A 14,001-nucleotide genomic window follows, 5' to 3' on the forward strand; every position below is an offset into this window, starting at 1 on the left:
GTTGCTACTCGTCCAATGACAGCGACTTGTCTCGAAAGCTTGTGAAGGCTGTCCGAGTACGACGAGGAAACAGCATTGAATCGCCTCTGAATTTGCTGGTATCTCCCCATCTCGAACGTGAAATTCTGTCCCGGTTGGAGAATGAAATGAAGCAGTCCAATTTTATTTTTTTTGTTTTGAGGTTCTGGGATTATGCCCCACCATATATTATTGAAAAGTGTGCCGCATCCGCATTTTTGAATGAGGATTTCCTGCGTGCGATAAGACTTAAACTCAAGGAACTGAGGCCACCAGGACGACGTGAGCCACACAGGTGCACTGAAAGAGCACTCAGACACGAGCTTCACCAGAAAAGAGGATCTGCCGCCACCGGAACGCCTTTCCAATCCGGTTGCTATGGACCACTGGGTGCTGTATGAGCCGAAAGTCCAAAACTTTCCGCTGGTGGACGGCCTTTTCTTTGTGGACTCAAATCCGAAGACGCTGGTTGGGCTGCGGATGGCTACGGCGGGTGAGCGCCACACCAGAGCCAGCACTGCGAGGCAGTTCACCGAGTATCTGGCGGCATATTTTAATGGTTGGGAGGAGTTATCCCGGGACATGTCGTGGGAGATTATTTACGTGCAGCACGCCGATGAATGATTGGCAGAGGTGTGATGTCGTCAATTCCAATAATGTGAGCGATGATGAAAGCCGTGAAATAGCGGCGTTTTGGGACGGAAAGGTACACCAATACCAGTTTATGTTAACACGTGATTTTTTAAGTAAAATCCGAGAAATGAGAATACAATAATCTTGGGGGAAAAGGGATAGGGAAGAAAGTTGGGGAAATAATTGGGAACAAAGTGCATTTCGTTCTGGTGAAATATATTGGGAAGTGTTTTAGCGATTCTTAATTTTTTTCTTTTTTTGTGGCCACCGGGTTTATTCAGAGAGTTTCTTGTGAGAGAAAATCATTATGATCAGCATTGCCACACTCACCACACCCTCTTTTTTGATTTGATTTTATTTTTTCCACCAGAGGCGCATCGTCACTGGAGGCTGTTGCGCACTACAGGGGCCGCAGAAATTTTTTGTATTTTCATGGGATTTTGTGAGGAGAATGCCTGCGAGGGCGGCTGGCCGCCCAAATAAATTCATATCTCGCGCAAGCGAAGATATCTCTCCACAGCTTTTTTCTCTTCTATCGCACTGTCTTTTGGGAGACCGCGATTGAGGGAGTCAGGGAGCCGACAGCTGCCGGACGAAATTATTATTATTATTATTATTATTTTTTATTTTTGTCTTCCTGCCCGCCACCCACTTTGTGATCCCAACTTGCGGTGTTTTTTTGTGGTTGGAGGAGCCCCAAAGGCCTGCCACTTCGCGGGGGATAAGTGTTTCTAATTCTAACTGTGCGCAGCAGTCCGCGGCAGTGATTGACGGAATGTGCATATATTTTGGGGAAAACATTGCGGCGAACTCATTGCCTCTCTATTTACCGCTTTTTTTCTCCTGTCCTTTTTGGATAATTTCAGAATCCGGCCAGTGGCCCAGAAGATTATTAAGTGTTGTTTCCCTCTCGGTCTTTCTCCTCTTTGCTTTCTTTCCGTCTTTGACCCTCCTGTCTGTGCATGCAACAAACACACAGCGCAGCATTCAATGTGATATCCTTCCAATGGAGACGAAGGTCGTTTTTTGATCCCACCAAACCACGACGCCGTCCTCGCCGCTCCCCGCGACAATACGAGTGGATGGCAACACGGTGCAGTTCAATTGCCCCAGCCCCTGAGGGATGCCGGATTTGCGGTTGCTGAGGCCTCGTTTGACGTCGATGTGGCGTTGGACGTGCCGGACGCAAGTACACTCTTCCGAAAACTGTTTGCCACTGCCGCCTCCAACTTTACTCAGGAACACAAGAACATGGTGGCCTTCAGCTACGGCGTGTGTTCGTCACCAAAGCGACATCTCATGTACGGCTCTGCAGCTGGAGAAGGATATGCTGCTTGAGTCATCACAGAATTTATTCGGCTGGGCGCCAAAAAGGGCATTTTTGTCTTCTCATGCCACGTCATTGGGTCAACAGAGCACTGTGCAGACCTTCTTGACGCCGACAACGAGCTCGGAGTTATTGTGGGCTCCGTGAGGGAGGGACCACGTGTGCGAATGGTGGCGCGAATTCGTGTCTCATTGGCCGGCGACGTTCGAGCGGCGATGGACACTATCGTCAAAAACTATGAGAAATAGCTTTTCCCCGTGCTGTGTGAAAAGCAGCCAACGCCTGAGCTGGAGGCAATGCCTTCTTATTTGCCCGACACCGTCGTCCTTCAGCTTTACCGCGATGTTGGTGAGGCGGAGTTTGCAGATTACATGGATGCAAACTCCCTGACATTTGTCGCCTTGGGAGATGCCGAACGGCCCGCTTTGTGTGGCATTGATGCCGCCGCGCGGCTACACTACGAAGGGGCTCAACGAGCAGTGGTGTCGGCAGCAGGAATTGTCTCCAACATTCGCCGCCGTCGTTTGCGTGTTCCCTTCGGCATGTCAGAACTCAGTGAGTTGTTGCGCCGAGCGTACAACACGGAAAAAGGCAGCCGCAACAACAGCCTCAATGGTTCTACCGAGACGGTTTTATTGGTTCACGCCTTTTCGGATGCCGTGTGCGCGGAGGAATCGTTCCATTGTCTCGACCGGAATCGGATCCACCACAAGGGATCTTGCCGTTGACAAGTGGCGTCTTGATCAGGACATCATGGAGTTGCGGGATGAACTCATGATTGCCCGGGCCGTGTACGACTACAGGCATAGTGGCTATGAATCCAACAGGCCATTTCAGGCATAAAGGGGTAAGGGATGAAGCGCGTCAACGCCATTGAGAGCAACCGTGAGGAGGCGCGGGAACGGCAGCCGAGTGTGTTTTGTGAGCGCTCCAAGCATGAGGCGGAGAAGATGACCAAAGAGCTTGAGCAGAGAGGTATGGCCACGTTGGATGAACTTGAGAGGGCTCTGGAGGCGAAAAAGCGGGAGAGCACTGCTCTGCAGGCTGACCGCGAAAGCCGCAATTGGGGAGTGCGAGCATACGGTGGAGAAGATCCGAACGAGGAAAGAGGACGAGGAGAGTGCTTCTGAGAAGTTGCGGCAGGCGATGCAGCAGCCGGAGCAAGGACTCAGCCTACGGCAGAGCGCCATTTGGACGAAGGAGCGGCAGCTCGAGATGATTCAACTTGACGGGGCGAGGGGGCGAGAGGTCATCATGCGGGAGCGGCATTCCATTGAGGCGGTGCGAAGGACCGTCCGGAAGGAGCGGTGTCGCCAGCGGAGGCAGTGGATCCATCAGGTTAAGGAAATGAATGCAAAAGTCCTGGAACAGGTGCGTCCCTTGGCCGAGGAGCGGAAGAAGAAGCGCGAGCAGGCGACAGCCAAGGAGGACGCCGCCGAGAGGGCTCTTGCTGCCGACATCAAAACGATCGAGGAGTATTTGCCGAAGCTCATTTCCCTTGAAGACATTCCTGTGAACCCGGGCTAGACGGACATCATTCGACGCCAGTTTGTCGAGGTCTTCACGCAAGAGGAACAGACATACTTGGCCGGCGCCGAAGAGGAACAGGCCCGCAAGGAGAGGCTGGGACGAGGACTCGAGTTGTATCGACAGCGTATGCGTGATGAATACGTGGCAAAGAAAAACGAAAAACTGCATGACGCCGAGACAACGGAGCGCCACCTCAGTTCTGTTTTGGATCAGGTGCTGAATTACTTACGCAACGGGGTCTGCGTGACAAAGACATCAAGCAAGGGCAATGGTCGCACACGCCTATATTTTCTCTCGGAGGACCGCAAACGTATTCATTCCTGTGATCTGGACCGTCAGGGATTCCCGTTAAATCGCAAACGCCCTCCAGTCACCATGTGGATATGTGACATCGAAAAAGTTCTCATCGGCCTCTCCACAACCTCATTTGTGAACTACAGCGGCGAGGCACAGCTGGCAAAAACACGCCAGGAGGCAGTTTTTGACAATGGGACGCACCGCCATGATGCCACGCAAAACGTCACTCCGTCCAGCCTTGGAACAAACAACCACCGCGCATTTGCACTTTTGCTTCGCGGTGGGAAATCACTGGAAGTGTTTGTGAGACTGACAGCGATTGCGAGGCCTGGCTTGTTGCTCTCAAGCGTCCACTGCATTTGAGGACTCCTGCGGAAAGGCTTCTTGAGGAACGACGGGGTACGTGAAGAGACGCGCGTGCGCAGCCAAGCGATAATGACGTGGAAATGCGGTGGGGCGGCCCACTTGACACCCGCAATATGCGAGGATTTGTTTCTTTGGCCCCCGATGCAGCAGCTCTTTGCGGCGAGGATCACATTCCGCCAGCCCTCTTCCTTCGGGTGGAACAGGAGCTGGCGGAAAAGCCTGAAAGGCGCACAATAATCGCCTGTGGCGTCCGAGTTTGCTCGGGCCTGGATATCTTTTGCTCTGGCCGACTTTACGACTAATTGTGCGAAAAGCGTGTCGTTCCGCCTCCGTACTAATGCCGTGGGATCTTTTATTGTTTTTTTCTCTTTTTTTCCCCCATGGGTATTTGTGGTTTCCTTGTGTGCTCTTTTGGATGTATTGAGGCGGCTGGTTGGAGAGAGGCTAACTGCCGCACAATTTTGTGGAGGACTTTTGAACCCCACGTGTTTGGGTTATTAGCGAGTGAAGGGAAGAAAAAAGGAAATGATGGTCACCACCAGTACTACTGCTGCTGTTTTTTTCCTTTTCTTTGCTGCCGCTTTTAAATGGGCTATCCATCATTTCTTGTGGGGGTTCCACACCCTTCTTCTTTTTCCTCTGTTTCTGGATGCGTTATTTTGGCACCGCCGTTGTGGGGCCGTTGCCTTGCCAAAATGCATACGGGGGTGGTGCTCCTTCCCATAGATGTGCCGTGAAAAATATTTATATATTTTCAAATGCGCCGTGTGCTTCTCTATGTGCGTATAATGTGGGGCTTAGGCCTCACCCAGGCAGGGGCAATGACATCTTTGCACCATTGCGAGGCGGCCGTCGAGGCGGTGCACTAGCAAAATAAACTGTGCGTTCCATATCACACAGACTATTCGCTACTGTGGGAATCGAACACTTATTTTTTGGTGGAACTACCAGGGCTTATCCACTGGGTGCGGTGCGTTGGTTCGGCAAAGGGAACAGAAGGAAGTCCTCTATGAGGTGTGCCTGTGGAGGGAGAACTGAACTGCTACCTTGGTGACTATAAAATATTGGTGTTTATCTGAAACGAGGGGGCGCATCGCTGTGCATGACGAGACTTTATTCATACGGACGTGAGGCGGCTGGTGGAGGAGGCCAACGGGCATGGGCAATACGAGAGCGATGCCATTGCTGCCTGTTGAGATGATTTGAGCAGTGATGATAATGATGGGGCGAACACTCTCAGGTAGAAACGCTCTTCTCGATGTCAGGATATTAAAGTTGCACGGTAATGTGCCGCAGGTTGACCGGACCTCTTTTTGTGAGGTTTTCCAACACGTCGGTGGAGCTACTCGGCGTTCTCCAAAAGGGTGTTCTGTTCTGCACAGGCGTGGCTGCCCGAGGATTGTATCCGCCACGGGCGGACTGAAGTGTGCACGACGATCCTCCGGCGAATCCAACGTGTCGTATTCACCGCACTGGACGGTCAGTCCCGCATTGGCAACGTTGGGGACTCTCTGCTGTTCCTCATGCCACACGAGGCAGGATGCATCCCATGCGTGAGGACCCTTTATCGCCAAAGAGAGAGGGATCGGCGGCTCTTTACGGGAAATGAGGCGACAGCAGCAGCAAATGGAAGAATGATAATGCGACTCGTCTCTTTCCACCACCTGACGACGTTGGACCCAAAAGACGAACCACATGTGAATGCAGAGCACAGCCACTTACGTGTGCACTGTTGTTTGACTTGTCGTGAAGCGGGATCGAGCCGTCAATGACTCACCTGGCGGAGATGCGAGCTGGAACGATGACCTCGCCCGAATTGCACCGTGTGTGTTCCCATCGTAAATGCGGGCGCACGCAGGCCACTCCAGAGAGCCTATAAACCGTGTTTTAAATTTGTGTATGCTCACATTGGTCACGTCGCACACGGTTTCCTTCTTGGCAAGGGACCCGGTGATGTTTGGGCACAACTGCAGAGCTTTATTGGGGAGGACGCGAAGACCGCGAGAGAGGCGTCTTCTCTCGACACACAGGAGGGAGGAAGAGGGTGCGAGGGCTTTCGAGGTTGGATGCGACTGCAGTTGGAGGTGCGTCACGATGATTGGCCGCGAAGTGTGATTGTGCGGAAGCAGCGCAGTGCGACTTGTAGTACTGCTGGACGGGGAATTGGATGGAGGCTGGCACGGAGTGAAGGGAGGAGTGACACACCCAAGAAGCAAGAGGCCAATGTTGCAGTGATGTTGGTGAAGTGTTTTCCATGGGATGAGCTGAGATGCTTCTCCCATGGCGCTTAGCTGTGCCCGCGCCAGCCCGTGTTTTCTATCGTTTTGGCTCCACAGAGTGTCCAGGCTTTTGGTTCTTGCTTGCTTGGCACTCCTCCACCATGGGAGTCAACGAGTCACGACGACCCATCGGGATGCCAACTCACGGGAATCGTGGGCTTCAGCGTGGTCAATCTGGATCAGTGAGCGGAGACCTGCGGCACCTCATTCTGCGGCGAGTATCTCACGCACTGTCACGGGTATCGGCGCCTGTGTGTGTCTGCCCCATGACCGGCATTTGTATGGCGTACACCCTTTGCAAGGCTGAGGGAAAGGGCGGGAATTCCCACTGGCACGTGTCTGCAGTCATAATGCGTAAATTGTGGACTTGTTTGTGCGGCAAGGCAGCAGGGTCGCTCAGGGGATGCAGCATAGAATGGGAGTACACTTTCTAGCGGCGCGTGTTTGGTGACTACCGAGGCGAATGCCCCAAAGGGACGTATGTGGGTGATGCAGATGCACTGGATATACGCAATGCCATGCCTCGTGACAGGGAGCGAGGGAGGAGTAGCGTGATCCTCCTGCCATGGACCTATCAACTTTTGAGCAGTTGGAGTGAAGCTAAGGGGACAAGCGTGTGTGTCTTCAACTTCTTGCGGGAGGACGCGCGGAGGTTGGATTTCTTTTGTTACTTTGTTGTCACGGTGCCTACGGCGACGTTATTATTATTTTTTTTCCAGCGGCATTCATTGTGCGATTTGTGCGTGTTTGGTGTCCAACGTTTTCAGCGCCGCCAAATGGAGTGTTGCGCAGGATCGGAGTACAAGGATGTGCGAGAGCATTGTGTCGCTCGCCCGTAATAACACACACGCGCACGGTTTTAGCGAGTCTGACACATCAAGTTCTTCAGACCGGTCGAAATCACTTGTGGGACATCACTTCATTTGCGGCGTCGGGACAGCGAGGGAAACGGAGAGATATGCCGAGAATGTAATGCCACTCCATGATGCCGCAGGCTGGCGGCGACAAGTAGCAGAGAGATTCTACTCAACGTTGAGAAGACGGCAGCGCTCTGATGATCCGGCTTGCTCTTTAGGAACTTGTAATGTAGTGTGCACCGTGTGGGCCTTCTTGCTGCGAATATGCAGAGGGGTGATGTGGGGTGGAATTATTGTTGAAGGCAGCACGGACACCGCAAAGCCTTTATTGGAGGGATGAGTGCTGTTATTCCGTGCTTCCTTGCCTGCGTTGTCGCACTCATGCTGTGAGTGCGGATGGCCACAGTAGTGGAGCTGAATACGGTTCAATTTGTGTTGCTCACGGGGACTGCGCGACACATGTTTTTTCTTGGGTTTCCCAAAAGGAGGGGCGCATCGCCGTTGCGTGCTTCCCGCGGCAGTCCATTACCCTGCGACTGTGCGTGCCGCCGTCCGCTGCGCCACTGCAAGCCTTCGCCTTTGTGAGAAATGGGGAGCGTGACTGCTGTGGCGGTGGTCGAATGCTCCCGAATTGGTGCTTTTGGTGATCCCACTTAGAGCGCCGAGCAGCGAGGGGCCGCACACGCCCAGGAGGTTGGAGTGTCAGCTGCAACCGCACCTGCGATTTGTAGTTGGGATGTGACATGTTTCTTTGGTATTTTTATTTTTGGTGATATACGGGGCAGCGGTGTGTTGGCGTGTGCGGGCTGCTCATGGCTGCTGGTGTTGCCTTTCCTGCTTTTCTCCCGCTCAGCTCCTTTGCGTGCGACGGACCAAACGTTTTTACAGGCGTGTGGTGGGGCCACGTTCTTGTTTGGAAAAAAGCCTTTCGCAAGGTATAATGATACTGCCGCCCGTGCCACACGAGGCAGTGGGGAGTTTCCTGGGATTTATTGGCGGGGTGGCACCGCACTCATGCCGTGTGGTTGATTTGTATTCCGCAATGCACGGTGAGGGGGATGTGCGGTGACAACTTCCTCCAGTGAAGCGACACGAGCAGCACGGGGAGCGGAACGGAGGAGTGGTGGCTGCGTGCTTCCAAGTGATACGTGAATGGCGAATGCAATATGAAAGGCAGCGTCACGGCAATTTTTTGCGACACGCGCATTGTAGATATTTTCCATAAAGCATGCAAATTGCACTTTTTTATGTTGTGTGTGAACTTACCGTGATGCATCGCCGTTGTGGAGTTTACGATTTGGGGTTCTTGCGTGTGGCCGCTTGTGCACCGAACTCTCCTCCCACTTTTGTGTGTTTGTGTCAGTGGCGATGTGCCCATGTCCTCTTGCAGAGTGTGTGCGGTGGTGGCGGTGCCACAGGGGTGCGGGGCCGTGGCGAACGGAATGCGCGGACGAACCCTCCGTGCGCACCACGTTGTTATTATTGTTTGCGCTTTAAAACACTGTGCTGGGTGAATGTCACCCACTTGCCGTCGTTGTGGTGGTCCTCGTGCATGTGGTGTGCATCACACACTGTGTGGATGACTCTATTGCTGTGGCTGTCAGTCATGCCTGTGACCTTTGTTTCTTACTCTTATTCCTTTTTTTGTTTGGTGGTTAGTGTTCGGCTTTAACTCAATCCAACTACGAAAACAGGTATATAATCGATTCTCACGCAGAAGTGAACAATAAATCGTCTTCTCTCAGGTGAGGAATTCGACGAAGGTGGCTGAAGGATGTACGTGCTGAAGGGATGCTACGAGTCTGTGTACAATGCGAAGTGGCATCATGTCGTGGAAGTTCCTGGCGGCGAGGGGACGGGAATGGAAGTGAGAGATGGGAACCACAGCAGTCATGGACGTACGGGGAAGTTGGCTACACTCGCGAAAAGGATGGCGGTGTGCAGCAGTCCAGTGCAGCGCGTCTCAGGCTGATGGTGCTCACCTCGGACAAGGAATGGCCGTACACGTGGGCGGGGAGTGAACATATTTTTGACTGCTGTGTGAACTGTGAGGTGGATCGAGTGTGGCAGATCGTCAAGGGCGGTCTAACCGAATTGCTCAGCACTCACCCTGGGGCCTACTTTAAGCCCAAGCGACGTGTGTTGATTGGGACGCCCGGGATCGGGAAGTCGGTGAATGACGGCTCGTACCTCCTCTACCAGCTGCTGCACTGCGATGTGGAGGAGCTCCAAGTGGTTGTCCACTGTTTTGGGGAAACGGCGTACGTGTTTGACAGGACCACCAAAACGGTATCAAAATACGATATTAATGAAATGTCGAGGAGTGTTATCCCGAGTTTGTGGAAGCATGGGATGAAAGTGTATATTATTTACGATGTGGCAAAGGATGGTCGTAATCCGTCGTTTTTTTTGTTCCTTTCGAATGGGGCATGATTGTACTGACAACACCAAACGAGAATAACTTTGAGGGATGGAGGAGGCATAAGACAGCGGTGCCACTCATAATTAATTGTCCTCACAGGATTGATTTGAAGGCAATGTGCTTTTGGAGGAAGCACTTTCAGCCCACGGGGGAACAAGCGGAGGAACAAGCGATGAACCCAGCGCAATACTGGGAAAAGGTGAAGGAGCGCATGGATGAAGTGGGTCCGATCCCACGTTGTATCTTCAATCAGTTAGAATATAAAATTCAATTGTCCGAGATTGAAAAAGTCGTAAAACTTATTAAACCTTCTAATTCTACGGATTACATGGGTGTGGGAGGCGATAAAATTTGGATTGCTGAGTATGTTTCTCAAACAATCGTGAAATTTGTCCGAGTGCGAGAAGAGTCTGGAATCGAAGTAGGCTGCAACGCACCGGTCTCCCGTTCGGCCATGGTTAAGATAACTCAGCATCTAACAAATATGACGCCGCCGGTCGATGTTTTCAATCTGTTGCTGCGTGGCTCCCGTTTTTTTTTGTGGGTGGATTTAGAGCATTCAGGCACGGCCGCCTTTATGAATCCGCATGCCGTGGATATAATACAAAGAAACCTCACTGAGCTACAGCCAGAAGGACGAATAACGTCGCGGTCTTTGGTATTGAGAAGAAACCCTCGAGGTCACCCCACCCGCAGTGAAATATTACAAGAACTGGGTGACAACCCTGCCAGGATTAAGTAGGAGTGCGGGGTATTGTACCTACCGGCTGTCGGAAACTTTCCGCTGGTGGATGCCCTTTTCTTCATGGAGTCGCCGCGGAAAGCGCTGGTTGGGCTGCGGATGACTACGGCGGGTGAGCACCACACCAGAGCCAGCACTGCGAGGCAGTTCACTGAGTGCCTGGCGGCATATTTTGATGGTTGGGACGAGTTATCCCGAGACATGTCGTGGGAGATTATTTATGTGCAGCACGCAGACAGCACGCCGATGAATGATTGGCAGAGATGTGATGATTCGGCGAATTTAACGGAAGCTGAGAATCGTGAAATAGCGGCGTTCTGGGAGCAAAAGGTACACCAGTATCAAGTGACAGTAACAGCCGAAATGTTATGGCAAAACAGGCTACCTGAAGTCAGTGATAACTAAAGAAATGGGGAAAACGAATTGGGAAAGGGGCAACTTTTATTTCTGGTAAAGAAATATTGTGAGGTATATATATTTTTGGATACTTGTCTGTGTGTATACGTTGCGGGTGCACCAGCCCCAGGCGGCAGCACCACAAACAAGTGTTAATAATGCTCAACGCGCGTGATAATAGCATTGACCGACGAAATTAGGGAGGGAATGGGGTTGTTTGGCTTCTGGTGAAAACATTGGGTAATTTTAATATGGTATTTTGATTGTGTGTGCATACGGCTCAGGTGCGACAGTACCGAGCGGCATTATTGCATAAATTTGTCAAAAACGAGCAACGTTATCGATCATATCATTTTAAGAATAATAAAGAAAAGGAAAATTTCTGTTTATTGTGAAAAAAAGGTAATTTTTATAAATTCGTACACCTGTGTCCATATTAGGAACAATCGTATAATCGCTTTGTTATGAAAGAAATATTGCGTCTGGCGGTTTTTCGGTGCTAATGCATTTTCCATTTTCTCTTTTTTTTTTTTATGCCCATCAATAACGGAAGCATTTTCAAGGAATGGACGAAGGATAAGTTCTGAGGAAATGCCGCAATCCGTGTGACCGCGTGGAGTAAGGCGCCGCGTCATGGATGGGTGAGGATCCGCTTTCACGTGTGGCTCTTTGGGTGATTGCTCGCTCCGTGTGCGTTGTGTGTGCCGGCAGCGGGGCGGTGGCCGTGTTCCGTTGTCCGAGAGACTGAACTGGAGGCGGTGGTGGCGGTGTGTCGCTTCTTTTCTTCTTCCATTGGTGGGTGATTGCTGGCGGTGTGTGCGTTTGTTGTGTGGAGGGCCGAATCCTCTCACCCGCGGACTGACGGCACTGCGATGGTGTGTGTGTGTGAGGGCTGCTGTGGAGTTGCCGGCCAGGGTGAGGCCCTTGGCGATGCCTTTCCCGCCTGTCTTTTGTTTCTTCCGTGTGTGTTGTGCTGCTTCTTGCTTTTTCTCCTGTCATCCTCTCCTGCTGTGTTCCTGCGTGGAGTGGCCGCATGCTCACGAGCCATGTTGATTGTGAGTGCCTCTTGACGGCGTCCATTCATCTCTCTCCGCCTCTCTGTCTGTCTTTCCCTGTTGGGTGTGGCGTGTTGCACCGCGTGAGGGCTGGCCCGCACACACCGACGGCCCGCCGTGACTTGCCGTGTTGCTGCTCTTTTCCGTGGGCGATGGTCCTCCGTGCCGTCTCCTCCGGATTGTCTTGTGTCCCGCTCTCTGCGTGGGTGCTCTGCTCTAACCTCCGCTGACGTGTCTGATGTATTACCACTGTTGTTGTTCTCCCCAATTGAACACAGACACGCTAGGAAAATAAGCGCTAAACGCTACTGTGATATTCGAAGGCACTGAAAGGACCAACAGCACACACACCGCCCATACACACATATTTGTATGCTCTCACGTGTTGCTGCAGTGAAGGCACCCCGCACGCACAACCGTTGCGGCGTGACCGGATCCAGCGGAAGGAGGAGGGAAGGAAGAGAGAGTGAGCAGCGGAGGCCCAACATGCCCCGGCGTGTGTTTAATTCCACGGTGCTGCTCCTCCTCGTCGTGATGATGTGCTGCGGCTCCTGTGATGCTGCAGATGTTGTGGGGAGTAATTCGAGGAATGCGCAATTGCCTCATACGGTCGATCTATTTTTGCCGAATAAGACGCAGGTGGTTGCAAAAAATGGGTCTGCATGTGGAGTGAAATTTGCGTTCGTCTCACCGTCTCTTGTGAGTGCTGGTGGACTGATGATTTCCGTTGCCGAGGGTCGCGCCAAGTATAATGACCCCCACAAATCGGGCTGGCTTGATTCTTCTGATATTGTGGCGGGGTACATTGACGCTGCGGGGACGTGGCCGTCCATTGTCGCTGAGACCACTAAGACGGAATGGAGGGCACACACACAACGACACCCACACGATATATACATTGGTATGGTTGGCTGCTCCTCTCGCACTCTGTGCTGGCGGTTGCGTGTGGCTGCTGATCCCCGTTGTGTTTTTGATGGAGGAGGCGCGTGACGGCGTCGGTGAACTGGCGCCCCAGTGGGAGAGGGAAGGCACCGACCGCTGCTGACGGCGACAGTCTTTGCTGCAGGCGACCTGGCGGGATGACGTCACCGGTGCCACAGTTAACCGAGATGGATGTGGGCTGCACCTTCGCTTTTTCCCTTCTCTCCATCCTTTCAGTCTCCTGCAGATTGACGAACTGCGGGGCAGTGGCGTGATTAAAAACAGGACGTCTATGAGTCAACAGGCCGCACAATCGGTGTGGACCCTTTTCCCCCGTGTCTGAGTGCCGCCACCGCACTTCCTCACCCTTCCTTATTGTGTGTGTTGTGTGCGCTTATGATACCGCTGCTTCTATTCCTTTTCTGACCAAGCAGTTAGAGATACTTTGGCTTGACCAGCACAACTATCGTTTCAAGGTGTTAGGAATTAATTGCTGTATTAGGATTGGTAGTAGTGGGATAACGATCTGGCGGAATTGTGTCTCTGGATTTTGCATTTGTAGAAAGGGATTTGCTAGACAAAAGTTACGGTCGACGGGGCGAGTGCGATACGCCACGACAGCTTTATTGGTACCTGTCTGGGTCGGTGGATGCGGTCTGTTGTGGGTGCGTGTCCGCGCAGCCGGCACCGTGTGCGGCGCAGGGCCATTGCGGCTGTGCGTGGGGCGCTGTTTTTGGTGTTGGCGCTGGCTGCTGCTGCTGCGTGGATGCCCGCGGTGCATGCGGTGGTGTTGCGACTGCGGGGCGGCACGGTGGACAGAGCCATCACGGTTGGCCGCGCCGTGGACACGGTGCTGATGGACGGCGTGTCCATCACGAACGGCGTGGCTGTGGTGTTCGACGTGCCGGCGATGCTTCCCGGCACACTGCGCATCGAACTGAGGAACTGCGTGTGCGACGGCGGTGCGCAGATCCACGTGCGGGGCTACAGCGGCGAGGCGGCGAGTGACCGGAGCCTGGTGGTGAGTGTGAGCGGGCTGTCCGGGAGCTACTGCTCGCTCGTGTTTGTGCACAACCTGCCGGCACACACGAACGTGACGGTCCGTGACTCGACGATTGTGACGGCGGGGCCGATGCGCTACTCGCAGCTGAGCGGGCT

General features: G+C 52.8%; 2 protein-coding genes and 5 pseudogenes across 2 annotated transcripts, besides 8 other annotated features; all 7 read left to right on the plus strand.

Annotated features, from left to right (window-relative positions):
- On the plus strand, positions 1–794 carry Tc00.1047053418185.21 (annotated as a pseudogene; the record flags this gene model as incomplete).
- Positions 1–9,692: a sequence feature (areas merged during assembly that could not be assigned to a particular haplotype. This can correspond to areas where the two haplotypes were merged or to regions with more than two copies in the genome that were merged during assembly.).
- Positions 1,087–1,545: a mobile genetic element.
- Positions 1,249–1,272: a microsatellite.
- Tc00.1047053418185.40 lies at positions 1,658–4,510 on the plus strand (annotated as a pseudogene).
- On the plus strand, positions 5,384–6,406 carry Tc00.1047053418185.43 (annotated as a pseudogene).
- Positions 6,552–7,049, plus strand: Tc00.1047053418185.46 (annotated as a pseudogene).
- Tc00.1047053418185.50 lies at positions 9,099–10,877 on the plus strand (annotated as a pseudogene).
- Positions 9,693–10,553: a sequence feature (areas merged during assembly that could not be assigned to a particular haplotype. This can correspond to areas where the two haplotypes were merged or to regions with more than two copies in the genome that were merged during assembly.).
- Positions 10,554–10,711: a sequence feature (areas merged during assembly that could not be assigned to a particular haplotype. This can correspond to areas where the two haplotypes were merged or to regions with more than two copies in the genome that were merged during assembly.).
- Positions 10,712–11,330: a sequence feature (areas merged during assembly that could not be assigned to a particular haplotype. This can correspond to areas where the two haplotypes were merged or to regions with more than two copies in the genome that were merged during assembly.).
- Positions 11,331–12,652: a sequence feature (areas merged during assembly that could not be assigned to a particular haplotype. This can correspond to areas where the two haplotypes were merged or to regions with more than two copies in the genome that were merged during assembly.).
- Tc00.1047053418185.70 (trans-sialidase, putative) lies at positions 12,295–12,912 on the plus strand (the record flags this gene model as incomplete). Its single annotated transcript, XM_802664.1, has 1 exon — positions 12,295–12,912. One exon carries the CDS (start codon positions 12,295–12,297, stop codon positions 12,910–12,912), a length of 618 nt encoding a protein of 205 aa, XP_807757.1.
- Positions 12,653–14,001: a sequence feature (areas merged during assembly that could not be assigned to a particular haplotype. This can correspond to areas where the two haplotypes were merged or to regions with more than two copies in the genome that were merged during assembly.).
- Tc00.1047053418185.90 (dispersed gene family protein 1 (DGF-1), putative) lies at positions 13,493–14,001 on the plus strand (the record flags this gene model as incomplete). Its single annotated transcript, XM_802665.1, has 1 exon — positions 13,493–14,001. A coding segment is annotated over one exon (509 nt), but the record flags the coding sequence as incomplete, so codon positions are not given.

This window comes from Trypanosoma cruzi (genome assembly GCF_000209065.1).
Source record: "Trypanosoma cruzi strain CL Brener chromosome Unknown tcruzi_1047053418185, whole genome shotgun sequence".
Taxonomy (NCBI): Eukaryota; Euglenozoa; class Kinetoplastea; order Trypanosomatida; family Trypanosomatidae; genus Trypanosoma; species Trypanosoma cruzi.